The sequence below is a fragment of the Marmota monax genome, unplaced genomic scaffold (assembly GCF_021218885.2).
Source record: "Marmota monax isolate L192 unplaced genomic scaffold, Marmota_monax_Labrador192_F-V1.1 WCK01_AAM20220418_F8-fsc00118, whole genome shotgun sequence".
NCBI classification, from domain to species: domain Eukaryota; kingdom Metazoa; phylum Chordata; class Mammalia; order Rodentia; family Sciuridae; genus Marmota; species Marmota monax.
In genome coordinates, this window is record NW_026695231.1 from 7,634,469 (window position 1) to 7,650,703 (window position 16,235).

The 16,235-nt window shown below is 34.4% G+C and overlaps 1 protein-coding gene across 6 annotated transcripts in view; it reads left to right on the forward strand.

Moving 5' to 3' along the window:
- Window positions 1-16,235, forward strand: part of Mark1 (microtubule affinity regulating kinase 1) — a 127,935-nt gene that overhangs the window by 55,103 nt on the left and 56,597 nt on the right. For 5 of the 6 annotated variants that reach the window (XR_006850441.2, XM_046438445.2, XM_046438441.2 and 2 more), the window contains exons 2-3: window positions 12,075-12,278; window positions 13,671-13,724. Coding sequence is in view for 4 of the 6 variants with exons in the window: in XM_046438445.2 (XP_046294401.1) it covers window positions 12,075-12,278; window positions 13,671-13,724 (258 nt within the window). In the remaining 2 variants the exon portion in view is untranslated. Of the gene's footprint in view, window positions 1-12,074; window positions 12,279-13,670; window positions 13,725-16,235 lie in introns of those variants that run through there. The other variant, XM_046438440.2, reaches the window with a different exon arrangement.

The following is a 16,235-nucleotide window of genomic DNA, read 5'->3' on the forward strand; positions in this document are numbered from 1 at the left end:
ATTTTTTTGAAATGTTCATTTTAATAGGTGTCTTATAATCAGAAATATATAATATAAAATGTGTGGTTATGCCAGGCACAGTGATGCATTCCTGTAATTCCAGTGGCTTGGGAGACTGAGGCAGTAGGATCAAGAATTCAAAGCCAGCCTCAGCAAAAGCAAGGTGCTTAATTCAGTGAGACCCTGTCTCCAAATAAAATACAAAATAGGGTTTCTGGGGATGTGACTCAGTGGTTGAGTGCCCGAGTTCAATACCCGGTACTCCCACTAAATGGTTATATATTCTGATTTCTTTTTTTTTAAATTTTAAAAATTCTTCTTAGTTATAAATGACAATAGAATGTATTTTGACATATACATGGAGTATAACTTCCCATTCTTATGGTCATACATGATGTGGAGTTATGCTGCTCTTGTATTCATATATGAACATTGGAAAGTTATGTCCAATTCATTCTACTGTCTTTCCCATTCCCACCCCCTCTCCATTCCCCACTCCCCCTGTCTAATCCAATGAACCTCCAATCCTCCCCCCTCCCCGCCCCACATACCAGAAAGAACATTTGGCCTTTGGTTTTGGGGGATTGGTTTATTTTATTTTGCATGATAGCCTTCATTTCCATCCATTTACCAGCAAATGCCATAATTTCATTCTTCCTTATGGCTGAGTAACATTCCATTGTGTATATATACCAAATTTTCTTGATCCACTTATCTATTGAAGGGCACTCGGGTTAGTTCCTTAGCTTAGCTATTGTGAATTGAGCTGCTGTGAATATTGATGTGGTTGTGTTACTATAATATGTCAATTTTAAGTCCTTTGGATATATGCCAAGGAGTGGGATAACTGGGTCAAATGGTGTTTCCATTCTAAGTTTTCTGAGGAATCTCCATACTGCTTTCCACAGTGGTTGCACCAATTTGCAGTTCCGCCAGTAATGTGTGAGTGTACCTTTTCCCCCACATCCTCATTTATTGTTACTTGTATTCTTGATAATTGCCATTCTAAATGGAGTGAGACGAAATCTTAGTGTAGCTTTAATTTGCATTTCTCTACTTGCTAGTGATATTGAACATTTTTTGTATACTTGAAATACTTCATATTTCTTCTTCTGTGAAGTATCTGTTGAGTTCCTTTGCCCATTTGATTGGGTTTGTTTGTTTATTTGTTTGTTTTTGGCTTGTTTTTTGGTTTTGGTGTTAAACTTTTTGAGTTCTTTATATATCCTTGTGATTAATGCTCTGAGGTGCAGGTGGCAAAGATTTTCTCTCATTCTGTTAAGTTCTCTCTTCATATTCTTGATTGTTTCCTTTGCTGTGAAGAAGCTTTTTAGTTTAATACAATCACATTTATTGATTCTTGGCTTAACTTCTTTCAGAGTCTTGTTGCAGAAACTGGTACCTAAGCTAAGATAATGGAGATGGGTCTAATTTTTCTTCTAGCAGACGCAGGATCTCTGGTCTAATGCCTAGGTCCTTGATCCACTTAAAGTTGAGTTTTGTGCAGGGTGAGAGATAATGGTCTAATTTCATTTTGTTGCATATAAATTTCCAGTTTTCCCAGTACCATTTGTTGAAGAGGCTATCTTTTCTCTAATGTGTATTTATGGCACCTTTGTCTAGGATGAGATAACTATATTTTTGTGGGTTTGTCTGTGTGTCTTCTATTCTGTACCATTGGTCTTCATGTCTGTTTTGGTGCCAATACCATGTTTTTGTTACTATAGCTATTATGTAGTATTATTTAAGGTCTGGTATTGCAATGTCTCCTGCTTTACTTTTCTTGCTGAGGATTGCTTTGGCTATACTGGGTCTCTTATTTTTCCAGATGAATTTCATGACCGCTTTTTTTTATATGAAGAAGGTCATTAGAACATTAATAGGAATTCCATTAAATCTGTATGATGCTTTTGGTAGTATGACTAGTTTGACAATATTAATTCTGCCTATCCAAGAACGTGGGAGATCTTTCCATATTCTAAATTTCTTTTTTTAGTGTTCTGTACTTTTCATTGTGGAGGTCTTTCACCTTTTTTGTAAAATTGATTCCCAAATATTTTATCCTTATCTTCTTTGAGGCTATTGTTAATGGAATAGTTTATCTAATTTCTCTTTCAGTTGATTCATTACTGATGGATAGGAACACAATTGATTTATATATGTTAATTTTATATCATGCTACTTTGCTAAATTCATTTATGAGTTGTAGAAGTTTTCTGGCAGAATTTTGGGTCTTCTAAAGTATAGAATCATGTCATCAGCAAGTAGGGTTAGCTTGAGTTCTTCTTTTCCTATTTGTATCCCTTTAATTTGTTTTATCTGTTTAAATGCTCTGGCTAGAGTTTCCAGGACTATATTGAATAAAAGTGGTGAAAGAGGGCATCCCTGTCTTGTTTCAGTTTTTAGAGGGAACGCTTTCAATTTTTCTCCATTTAGGATGATATTGGACTTGGGTTTAGCATATATAGCTTTTATAAGAGGTGTATTCCTACTATCCCTAATTTTTTCTAGTATTTTGAACATGGATGGATGGTATATTTTGTCAAATGCTTTTCCTGCATCTAATCATGTTAATCTTGTCTTTTAAGTCTGTTGATGTGATAAATTATGTTTATTAATTTCTGTATGTTGAATCAACCTTGTATCCATGGGATGAACCCACTTGATCATTGTGCACTATCTTTTTAATATGTTTTTGTACACAATTTGCTAGGATTTTATTAAGAATTTTTGTATCTATGTTTATAAGGGATATTAGTCTGAAATTTTCTTTCCTTGATGTGTCTTTGTCTGGTATTAGGGTGATACTAGCTTCATAGAATGAGTTTGGAAGGGTTTCCTCCTTTTCTGTTTCATGGAATAATTTGAGGAGGGTTGGTGTTAGTTCTTCTTTGAAGGTCTGGTAGAACTCAGCTGAGAATCCACCTGGTCCTGGGCTTTTCTTTCTTGGTAGGCTTCTGTTTGGTGTCTTCAATTTCATTGCTTAAAATTAATCTCTTAAATTTTTCTATGTCTTCATGATTCAGTTGTGTAGGTCCTATGTCTCCAGAAATTTGTCGATGTCTTCAAAATTTTCTATTTTATTACAGTATAAATTTTTAAAATAGGTTCTGATTATCGTCTGTGTTTCAGTAGTGTCCATTGTGATATTTCCTTATTCATTACAAATTTTAGTAATTTGAGTTTCTCTGTTTGTCTCTTCATTAGCTTGGCTAAGGGTTTATCAATTTTATTGATTTTTTTTTTTCAAATAACCAACTTTTGTTAGTATTTTTTTTGGATTGTTTCTTTTGTTTCAGTTTCATTGATTTTATATCTAATTTTTTTCTTTTTTCTTTTTCTTTGTTTTACTTAGTTACACATGACAGTACAATGATCTTGACATATCATACATTTGAATCAGATGGGATATAATTTCTCATTTTTCTGAGTATGTAGGTTGCAGAATCACATTGGTCATACAGGCACATATATACACACAGTAATAATAATGTCTGTTTCATTCTACTATCCTTCCTATCTCCCCAACCCCAACCCTCCCCTCCCATCTTTTCTCTCTACCTAATCTAGGGTAACACTATTCTTTTTTTTTCTCACATCTTCATACATGTATTTTGTACAACAATGAGGGTCTCTTTCCACCATCCATGCAATTCCCTTTCTCCCTCCCTTTCCCTCCCACCCCTCTTCCCTATGTAGAGGTAACCTACATATTTCTTCCCATGCTCTTCCTCTCTTCCCCATTTTGAGTCAACCCCCTTATATCAGAGAAGACATTCAGCATTTGTTTGGGGGGGATTGGCTAACTTCACTTAGCATAATCTGCTCTAATGCCATCCATTTCCCTGCAAATGCCATGATCTTATTATTTTTTAGTGCTGAGTAATATTGCATTGCGTATATATGCCACATTTTTTTTATCCATTCATCCATTGAAGGGCATCTAGGTTGGCTCCACAGTCTAGCTATTGTGAATTGTGCTGCTATAAACATTGATGTGGCTGTGTCTCTGTAGTATGCTGTTTTTAGGTCTTTTGTGTATAGTCTGAGAAGAGGAATAGCTGGGTCAAATGGTGGTTCCATTCCCAGCTTTCCAAGAAATCTCCATACTGCTTTCCAAATTGGCTGCACCAATTTGCAGTCCCACCAGCAGTGTATGACTGTAACTCCCCCCCCCCCCCTTTCCTCGCCAGCACTTGTTCTTGTTTGTCTTCATCCTGGCTGCCATTCTTACTGGAGTGAGATGGTATCTTAGTTTTAATTTTCATTTCTCTGATTGCTAGAGATGATGAACATTTTTTCATATATTTGTTGATTGATTGTATATCCTCTTCTGAGAAGTGTCTGTTCAGGTCCTTGGCCCATTTGTTGATTGGGTTATTTGGGTTTTTTAGCTCTGATTTTAATTATTTCCTGTCTTCTACTGCTTTTGGTGTTGGTTTGCTCTTTTTCTAGGGCTTTGAGATGTAATATTCAGTTATTATTTGTTGACTTTCTTCTTTTAATGAATAGCTCAATGCAACAAACTTTCCTCTTAATGTTGCCTTCATAGTGTCCCAGAGATTTTGAAATTTTGTATTGCTAGTCTTATTTACCTCTCAGTATTTTTTTTTTCATTTCATTCCTGAGTTCTTCTGCTATCCATTCGTCATTCAGTAACGTATCCTTTAGTTTCCAGGTGTAGAATAGCTTTTATTTTTTTATTTTATTGTTGATTTCTAATTTCATTCCATTATGATCTGATAGGATTCAAGGTATTTTCTCTCTCTCTCTCTCTCTCTCTCTCTTTGTATTTGCTAAGAGTTGCTTTGTGGCATAAGATATGGTCTATTTTAGAGAAGGATATATGTGCTGCTCAGATGAAAATGTATTCAGTCATTGATGGATGAGATATTCTGTATATGTCTATTAAGTCTAAATTATTATTTGTATTTTTTAGTTACATAGCTTCTTTATTTAGTTTTTCTTTGGAGGATCCATCCAAGGGTGAAAGAGGTATGTTAAAGTCACCCAGTATTATTGTGTTGTGGTCTGATTGCTTCTCGAAATTGAGAAGGATTTGTTTGATGTACATAGATGCTGCATTGTTTGAGGCATAAATGTTTACAATTGTTATATCTTGTGTATATATGATTCCCCTAAGCTGTATGAAATGTCCTTCTTTGTTCCTTCTGATTAACTTTGGTCAAAAGTCCACTTTATCTGACATGAGGATAGAAACCCTTGTTTATTTACGAGATCCAGGTGAATTATGTCTTTTTCCCCATCCTTTTGCCCTTAGTCTGTGGATGTCTTTGCCTATGGGGTGAGTCTCTTGGAGACAGCATATTGTTAGGTCTTGTTTTTTAATCCAACTGCCAGGCTATGTCTTTTGATTGATGAGTTTAAGCCATTTAGATTCCATGTTATTATTGAGATATGATTCGTATTTTCTGTTATTTTGATGTATTTCTGGTTTTTAATTTGAATTTGTTTCTTCATTGATTCACTTGTTATTTTAATGTAATTCCTCCCATTGCTGGTTTTTACTTTTATTTTTCACTTCTTCTTCATGAAATATCATATTGAATGTGTTTTGTAGTGCTGGGTTTATAGTTGTGAATTCTTTTAACCTTTGCTTATCATGGAAGGTTTATATTTTATCAGTTCTGAAGCTTAATTTTGTTGGGTGTAGAATTCTTGACTGATATGCATTTCTTTCAGCGCTTGAGAGAAAAAAAAGAGAGAGAGAGAGAGAATAGCGTCACCATAGATTGAGTAGAGAGAAGTGATGGGAGGGGAGGGGAGGGGATGGGGGGAAAGGAAGGATATTAGAGTGAAATAGGCATTTTTATTGCTGTGTATATATACGTGACTGCTTTACCAATGTGATTCTGCAACTTGTACACTCAGAAAAATGAGAAATTATACTCCATCTGATTCAAATATTAAAAAAGACTTTTATTTAAGATAATATATTCTTTAATATGTTATTTAAGGCAATTTTTAATTTAAGTCAGTATATTCTATGTTTTATGTATTTATGATCTATATAAGATCATAAAATCATCACATTTAATGTCGAGAGCTAGATCTTTTAAAAAAGAAAAATCAACTGGACAATTTAAAGCCTGCATTCCAAAATGTGATGTGTTGCACCAAAAGTTGTTCAACTGTAGTCTGTAGACCCATGGGTAGTATATTCTCCAAAATCTTTTGCTGATTCCTCTGTTATACTGTGTTTGGTGCTAGGGATACAAAACAGTCCCCTCTACAGCTTACATACCTATGACCGAGGGTTTCTTCTTAGGGAATTGATTACACTGCCCCTCTCCTCAGATTCTGCTAGAATGTGAATATGTTTGATAAGAATATTTTATTAGTATTTTCCCTTATGTTCACCTCTTAAATTAAAAATGGTGATAGGGGCTAGGGATGTAGTTTGGTAAAGAATACTTAATATGCTGAAGGACCTGGGTTCATTTCTCAGCTCTGTAGTCAGTCAACGAATGAATCAATCAATAGCCAGTCAAACAGTCAAATAATGGGGTTGTGTATCATCCAAAATTGATGTGTAACAAGTCTTCCTAACACTCAATAGCTTAAACCAACAGTCATTTATGATTTCTTGTGAGTCTGAGGGTCATCTGATGTCAGTTGATTTGATCTGGGCTTAGCTGGGAGTGGTTCTATTCCATGTATGTCTCATCTTACTTTGGTGTCATCCTGGGTAAGTTCTTCTTACGGTGATGCAGAATTTTATGAGAGTAAGTTGACACATATCACTTGAAGACTTGCTACATCCAGTTTATTCTGTTGGCCAAAGAAAATTACATGAATCCAAAGACTGGGAATTATTCCCCAACTTCAGTGGGAGGGCACAGGAAAATTAACATAGGAAAGGGTGCAGAAACTTGGAATTAATCAAATTAATCAAATCTGTTAGTTTGGTTTAGCATCAGGATCTAGCCTACAACTGCCTTTAGGAGCCAGGTACATCTCAAATATTTTAACTATTACTCTTCTTATACACATCATAGATCTGAGCAACAAGGAATCATTTCTTAAAAGTCAAGGGTATGAGGTCTCATATTAAACCCCTGCAATACAGTTAATGTGTATTGGTGCCTTTTTTGTCCCTAACACTATGTTAAATTATGCAGATTTGGGAGCTTTGGATCTATAGCAAAAAGAAATCTGGGACTGCCAGGCATGGTGCACATGACTGTAATCCCAGAAACTTGGGAGATTGAGGCAGGAGGATTACAAGTTTGAGGCAACTTCGGCAACTTATTGAGTCCCTGTCTCAAAATAAAAAATAAGGGCAAAGAATCTGACTCAGTAGTAAAGTACTTGTCTAGCACGCATGATACCCTGAATTCAAGCCCCAGCACCTCAAAAGAAAAATTCTCAGAAACTGTAAAGAGCTGGGGACAAATCTCAGTAGTGAAAAATGCTGCTGCCTCTGCTGCTGCTGCTGATGATGATAGTAATAATTATTTAAAATTTAAAAAAGTAGACTATGGATAGATATTTACAAGATGGTGTGATAATTCCAATTGTGGAAATATTTACTGGATATAAAAGTAGCAACAGAAGAGAGGAATAAACTCTTTCGTGAAAGGACAAAAAGCTTCATGAAAGAGGAATATTCATATTGAATTGAAGGATGGACAAGTCAGCATTCTCTGTAGAACAAGTTCAGACAGAGACCATTTGTGGGAAATATTATAGCAGTCTGCTAACTCTTAGAATTGAATGGAGTTAAAATCTTGTTTGTGCCCAGTTAATAGAAGAGTCTCTAAGAGACACTAAATAACATTTTCATATGAGTTATTGCAATAGTTCTCAAACTTTGGTATGTATCAGAAGACACTTGTTGAAACACAAATTGTTGCAACCTACCCATAGAGTTTATTATTCAATAGACCTGGAACAGGACTGGAGCATTTGCGTTTCTGATAAGTGCCCAGATGATGCTGGTCCAGGATAATACTTTGAGAACTATTGATTTATTGAATCCTTCCTGTGTATCTGGCACTTTCAATGTGGTGAGCACACAGAGATGAAAAGAAAATATCCTTGCTGTAGAATTGTTCATGGTACAGTGCCAGTGACAGACCAGTAAATATATAATGATGGTACAGTGTGATGGATGTTATTTACATAGAAACAGGTCACTGTAAGAGTGCACCAAAAGGGCCTCTAATTCAGAAGGAGGCCAGAGACTAGAGTTATAAAGAATATCTGTAATCTTGAACTGAATTAAAAACAATTATTTATAAAAAAATCAGGAAGTAATAATAGAAAAATGAGTATGAATCATGCTTTGCACAAGGCTGGTAAATAGATTCATTCTTAGTTTTGCTTTTAAGAGATTTCTATTCAGCAGAATCTACCAAATTATGCTATGTCTATGTACAAATATATCACAATGAATCGTGTGTGTGTGTGTGTGTGTGTATAATGGTATGTATACTATATAGGTATATATATATATATATATATATATATATATATATATATATACACATATATATGAAATGCACTGATTAAAATAATAATTATTATAGAAGGGAGATCAGCAGAGTAAGTGGATCAGGGAAAGGGAGGAAGGGAAGGTACTGGGAAAGAGATTGAGCCAATAATGTTGCATACATATACAAATGTGACAAAATGAATCCAACTATTATTGTGTACCTATAATGCACCAATGAAAAAAGCAAGGAAAAAGAGAAACTTCTGCTCAAAATATTTATTTTTTATTTTTATTTTTTGACTCTGAATCACCTTTTTTCCTCTTTTTTATTGATTTTTTTAAAAAATTAATGACAGCACAATGCATTACAATTCTTATTATACTTATACTGCACATTTTTTCATATCTCTGATTGTATATAAAGTATGTTGACACCAATTCATGTCGTCATACATGTACTTTGGATAATGATATCTATCACATTCCACCATCATTGCTAACCCCCTACCCCCTCCATTTCCATCTTACCCCTCTGCCCTATCTAGAATTCATCTATTCCTCCCATGCTCCCCCTCCATACCCCACTATGAGTCAGCCTCCTTATATTAGAGAAAACATTCAGCATTTGTTTTTTGGGGGGGGATTGGCTAACTTCACTTAGCATTATCTTCTCCAACTTCATCCATTTACCTGTAAATGTCATGATTTTATTCTCTTTTATTGCTGAGTAAAATTCCATTATGTATATATGCCACATTTTTTAATCCATTCATCCACTGAAGGGAATCTAGGTTGTCTCCACAGTTTAGCGATTGTGAATTGTGCTGCTATAAACATTGATGTGGCTGTGTCCCTGTAGTATGCTGGTTTTAAGTCTTTTGGGTATAAACCGAGGAGAGGGATAGCTGGGTCAAATGGTGTTTTCATTCCCAAATTTCCAAGGAATCTCCATACTGCTTTCCTTATTGGCTGCACCAATTTGCAGTCCCACCAGCAGTGTATGAGTATACCTTTTTTCCACACATTTTCGCCAACACTTATTGTTGTTTGTCTTCATAATAGCTGTCATTCTGACTGGAGTGAGATGAAATCTTAGAGTAGTTTTGACTTGCATTTTTCTAATTTCTAGAAAAGATGAACATTTTTTCATATATTTGTAGATTGGTTGTATATTCTCTTCTGTGAAGCATCTGTTCAGGTCCTAGGCCCATCTGTTGATTGGGTTATTTGGGGGTTTTTTGGTGCTTAGCTTTTTGAGTTCTTTATGTACTCTAGAGGTTAGTGCTCTATCTAATGTGTGAGGGGTAAAAATTTGCTCCCAGGATGTAGGCTTTCTGTTCACCTTACAGATTGTTTCTTTTGCTGAGAAGAAACTTTTTAGTTTGATTCCATCCCATTTATTGATTCTTGGTTTTAATTCTTGTGCTATAGGAGTCTTATTAAAGAAGTTGGGACCTAACCCACATGATGAAGATTAGGGCCTACTTTTTTTCTAGTAGACGCAGAGTCTCTGATTTAATTCCCAGGCCCTTGATCCACTTTGAGTTGAGTTTTGTGCATGGTGAGAGATATGGGTTTAATTTCATTTTGTTGCATATGGATTTCCATTTTTCCCAGCCCATTTGTTGAAGATACTATCTTTTTTCCAATGCAGGTTTTTGTCACCTTTGTCTAATATAAGATAATTGTAATTTTGTGGGTTAGTCTCTGTGTCCTTTATCTTGTACCATTGGTCTACCAGTCTGTGTTGGTGCCAGTACCATGCTGTTTTTGTTACTGTTGCTCTGTAGTATAGTTTAAGGTCTGATAGAGTGATGCCACCTGCTTCACTCTTCCTGCTAAGGATTGCTTTAACTATTCTGGGTCTTTTATTTTTCCAGATGAATTTCATGATTGCTTTTTCTGTTTCTATGAGGAATGTCATTGGGATTTTGGTCAGAATTGCATTAAATCTGTATAGTGCTTTTGGTAGTATGGTCATTTTGATAATATTAATTCTGCCTATCCAAGAGCAAGGTAGATCTTTGATTTATTTCTTTAGGATTCTGTAATTTTCATTGTATAGATCTTTCACCTCTTTCATTAAGCTGATTCCCAAGTATCTTAATTTTTTTTTGAGGTTATTGGAACAAGACAGGGATGCCTCTTTCACCACTTCTGTTCAACATAGTTTTTTAAACACTGGCTAGAGCAACTAGATGAAAGAAATTAAAGGGATACATATAGGAAAAGAAGAACTTAAATTAGTACTATTTGCTGATGATATGATTCTATACCTAGAAGACCCAAAAAGCTCTACCAGAAAACTTCTAGAACTAGTAAATGAACTTAGCGTAGTTGCAGGATATAAAATCAACACCCATAAATCAAAAGCATTTCTGTATACCAGTAACAAATCCTCTGAGAAGGAAATGAGGAAAACTACCTCATTTACAGTAAACTCAGAATATTTTAGAGAAACGTTTTCTTGTATAGGTTAGGACAACATGAATCTGAATTACTTTGCAAATAAAAGATGACCCTTCTTTTGTTAATTTGTCATACTGCAATTATTTTTATTTTATTTATTTATTTACTTTTGGTGCTGGAGATTGAATCCAGGGCCTCATGTATGCCAGGCAAAATGCTCTATCACTGAATCACATTCCTGGTGCATCTGCAGCTATTTTTTAAAAAGTCAGAGAAAAACATTATGTTTATCATGTGTGATTATATTTGCAATAGCTTTTATGTATGTCATAAAGCAGACAAAATTAGCAGCATAAATAATCAGAGCTAGGAAAAGATATGGTTAGGCAGCTTGAACTGAGAGTCCAGGTACTGAGCCCCCAACTGAGCAGGATCAGCTATCCACTGAAGTCATATGAGACTGTGAGACAAAGTGACATCTTTTTGTCAAGAACAACATTAAGGAGGAATGCAAAGAATCTTGAACCATGAACCTGGGTAAGAATATAGATACCTCTTACATGAGCATGGTGAGCTGGGCGAGGGGGCTAGGCAGTAATTGATCAGAGGTATACTTGTAGCAGGCACCCATTTGATCAATTGGTCAAGTTATATTCGCAAGAAATGTAAGAGAGAACATAAAGTGGCTAGTCTGAGAGGCTGGGCTAGTTTAGCCAAATATTCTATATCATGAGCTTGTTTTGTTTTGGTAGTAAAGACATTCTGTCCTTCTAATGGAGCAGTCCTGGTCTATGCTGTCATTCAGTGTAAAAGGGCAATATCCTGTATAGCAGTAATGGTCTGTTGAGTGTCTGGCTACGTACCCATTTACATTTTTCATTCAAAGCATGTAAAGGCCAGAGATATGGCTCAGTGATAGAGCAGTTTTCTAGCATGCACAAGCCCCTGGATTTGACCCCCCAGCACAGTAAAAATAATAAAATGAATAAATAAAAGTATATACTCATTTTATTTTAAATGGTTGAACTTATCAGTAAAAGGAGTTGAAGTCAAGAAGGAATTATGAATAGAATGCTCAACTTTAAATTGTATGCACAGTATATTTTCATTGAGGAATAATCGTTAATGAAAATTATTTGTAGTCTTTTTAATTGCCCTTTTATAATGTAATTTAATTAATGATGCAATCTTATAACCTTTTTCTTAGCATACATCTGTGGATGGATATACGGAACCACACATCCAGCCTACCAAATCAAGTAGCAGACAGAACATCCCCCGGTGTAGAAACTCCATTACGTCAGCAACAGATGAACAGCCTCACATTGGAAATTACCGTTTACAAAAAACAATAGGGAAGGGGAATTTTGCCAAAGTGAAATTGGCAAGACATGTTCTAACTGGTAGAGAGGTAAGTTTTTATGATGCCTTTTAATATTTGCCTGGACTTCTCCAGAGTGTTGTGAAAGAGCTTTCTTAATAGTTGAAGTTGAAGAATAAATGACAGTTGCAACATGTGATTTATTATGTGTGCATGGAACATTTAGTAAACTGATCTGTATCATGGCATAAAATGTGATCTTTTAGCATTTAGGAAAGATTGATACATATTAACATATTAACATCTCTTGTAAATCAGATGTGCTGCAAATGAGCAACTTTCGGCCTTCCATCTTTTATTATATGGTTTCTTTAAACATTTCTGATTACCATTGCTACTAATCTCAGGAACAAGGCTAGGATAAGCTCTTAGCTTAAGGTAAGCTAAGTGCAAATATGTAGAAAATTCCCCACTAGTTTTTGTTTAGAGACCCCAGTAAATGAATGTTGTTATACAGGTGGTTTTCTCGGTGATAAGAGAATTGGATTTCTAAAATCCCTTGTGTTTTAAATAATCTGTACTTGTGTGGTGGTAAAAATTTATATATTTGCACATTGTACATTTTATATTTATGTCTGTATGTTTGGGTTAAAGACTTCATTTAAATAAATAGCTCACGATCGTATTATGTAGTGTTTACTAGATCTGATTAGGACATTATTTTTAAAAGTCTCAACTACAGAATTACTTTAATATTTTCACTTTATGTATACTTTTATTGTCATTTTCCATTTAATTTAGTTCATTCCAACCCTAAGAGCTGTTTACATACAGGTTATACCAGATAGAGCCTTCAGTGATGTTTAAATCCATTTTGCCTTTTTGCTATAAGAAGGCTTGCATTGGGGCTGGGGATGTGGCTCAAGCGGTAGCGCGCTCGCCTGGCATGCGTGCGGCCCGGGTTCGATCCTCAGCACCACGTACAAACAAAGATGTTGTGTCAGCCGAGAACTAAAAAATAAATATTAAAAAATTCTCTCTCTCTCTCCCCCACTCTCTCTAAAAAAAAAAAAAAAAAAAAAAAAAAAAGAAGGCTTGCATAGCTAATCTCTGTATCCATGTAATCATTTTATTCACATAATATTTTAATTACTACATGTTTATAAGTTATCCCCCTATGTTTGTTGCTTATTGAGATCATGAGTAAACAATTAAGATACAGGGGTGATTTTTACAGTAAAAGAGAAAACTTGGAATAAACAGCAAAGGCTTAATTTCATTGACACAGGATCAGATATGTTAAAGACAGGTCAATGGAATATATTCTAAGACTGACAAGTTTACAAAACTACCAATATCATGAATACTCAAATAGAACTAAATAATGCATAATTAGGAATGAAACAAAAGACATTTTCTTTGTAAGTTTTTATTCATTAAAATATATATTCTCAAATACAGCTTAATGATTCTCTTTTCTAGGTTGCTGTGAAAATAATAGACAAAACTCAGCTAAATCCTACCAGTCTACAAAAGGTAATTAATTTTAGCATGTAATTAGAATGTGAGTTTATTGTTAATACATAAAGTTCTGTAAAGTCAGTTATCTGAATTCTTCTATTAAGTTAAGTATAATACTACATTTCATACATGTATGAAGAAAAAACATGATATAAAACATAACATTTACAAATAAATAGTTGTTTGAAAAATATCTACTACAGGTTGAATCCCCTTTACCCAAAAAGTTTGGGAATAGAAGTGTTTAAGATTTCAGAGATTTTTGGATTTTGGAATACTTACATAGACTTTATTGTAATGCATATTCCATATGAAAGGAATTTATCTCTTTTAATTGAGAAGAATAAAACTTTGTATCATATTTTGAAGTATTCAGGCTTCTTAGTTTAAAATCTAGTTTTGAGTTAATATGAGAACAGGTGTTCTTTTATTGCTTCACTTAGCTCTTCTTTTTTCTCATAGCACTTGCCTTTCAGATTACTCACAGTAAAAGACAGGAATATTTCTTTAAAGAGTGAAAATACAAAACCACATGGGGAGAAAAAAGAACAGTTAGAATGGGAATTATCCTGGTAAACCAAAGTTGTTTCTTGTTACTTCATTCATTACTTCAATGGGAAAACTTTCTCAGATGTACATTTTCATATTTTAAAAATGAAGCAAGTAATTTATTGTTAGGCCATGTATACTGTTTGTATATAGTGAAATTTTATATATATGTATATATAATTCACATACACATATATATTATTATATAGATAGATAGATTGATTGATTTGTATTAAAACAGAGTAGGATCATAGTCACATAGGCAAATGTGATAAGACTTTTGGAGTCCCAGAACAGAGAGAAGAAATTTTTATGCCAGGTACAGCAGCTTGGGAGACTGAGGCAGGAGGATTGAAAATTCAGAGCCAGCCTCAGCAACTTAGTGAGGCTCTAAGCTCCTAGTGAGATCCTCTCTCAAAATAAAAAAATAAAAAGGGTGGGGGATGGAACTCAGTTAAGTGCCCCTGGGTTTGATCTCTGATACCAAAAATAAATAAATAAATAGATAAATAGACAGGTAGATAGACAGATAAATAGATAAATAAAAGAAAGTTTTAGTATGGCATGTTTAACTACATCTGCTATGATTCTAACACTACATTTTAAAATATGGATTTGTGATATCAAAACTTCCTTCCCATTTGTCTTAGTGCCAGATAACTCAAGTATATTTTTATGTCCCTTTAGAGAACTGTCTCTGTACTTTCCTGAGATTCCTTTTAAATGTGACAACCAATATAACTTTTCATAGCACTGATATTTCTGCTCAGTGAGAACATGAAAAGTTTCCTGGATTCTTCTTTTGCAGTGAAAGTGAGATAATTATTATGGATTTCTTCTGGGAGAAAATCTCTTCTACATTACCAGTCTTTCAGCTAATGAGGCATTTGTGTGAGTGACAACAAGGCATCCTCCTAGGCTGATGCATTACCCAAAGGTGTTATCTTTTACTGGGCTGAAGCCACAGTGGGACAGAATTTTGTTCACCCATTTGAAACACACAGACTACTAACAGTACCCAGGTGTTCTCTCCATAGCCCACCTAGATTTTGATTTTTTTTCCTGGATTAAGCCATGGATTACTTTGGCAAACTGAGTGATTTTTAGTGACATTTAGAACTTCTAGATGGGATACATAATAATGTGATCTCCCACTCTGTCTTTAACAAGAGGTTGCAGAGAATGCTTTAAAGCACAGTTTTAGTTGTTGAAACATTTGAACATGAAGCTGAAGGTTGCTTTATTTATCTGCTTTTATTTAACTAAAAGATTTCCTTGTTGTTAAATAATTTCTGAAATTAAATAATTTCTGCTAATCTTTGCTGATATGTGTTGCTTTTTTAAAACAAGCATGTAAAGAATGATGTGATTTTTTTATTATAATTGCTAGCACATATTAATTGCACATATTAATGGAATTCACTGCGATATTTCCATACATGCATAATCATGCATTCGTCATGTCCATTCAGGCATGATACAATTTTGTTTTCCTTAACCTGTGAAAATAATAGCAAAAGAACAATTGAGATTCACTAATTATAACCAGTATACATTGTTGTTTTTAAACAGTTGCATTTATGTTCATAGAGTTGCTTTCTATTAAGTTTTGAGGAGAAAAACAGATCAAGGTTTGATTAGTTCTCATCATTAAAGAACATTCATTTGGCCTTACCTGTCTGCTCAGTAACATCTCCCAGTTGGTCATATCTAAAAATTAAATAATGGAATGAAGGGCAATTCATTTGTTTTCCCTAGCATTGTAAAGTAAGTTCTCTTGGTAAAGAAAAAAATAGTAAAATATGCCTCCATGTCAGGTGTGCTTACTAAAAGGCAGATAAGAAGATACTTAAGAATTCATTTTAATCACACCTTCAGAAGTATTTTGTTAACTCTTGTTCTGGTTTTATCTGAACTTAGCTATCCCCTCTTTCATCCTCTTCATGCATAATATATTTATAAGGACTATTGCCTGCC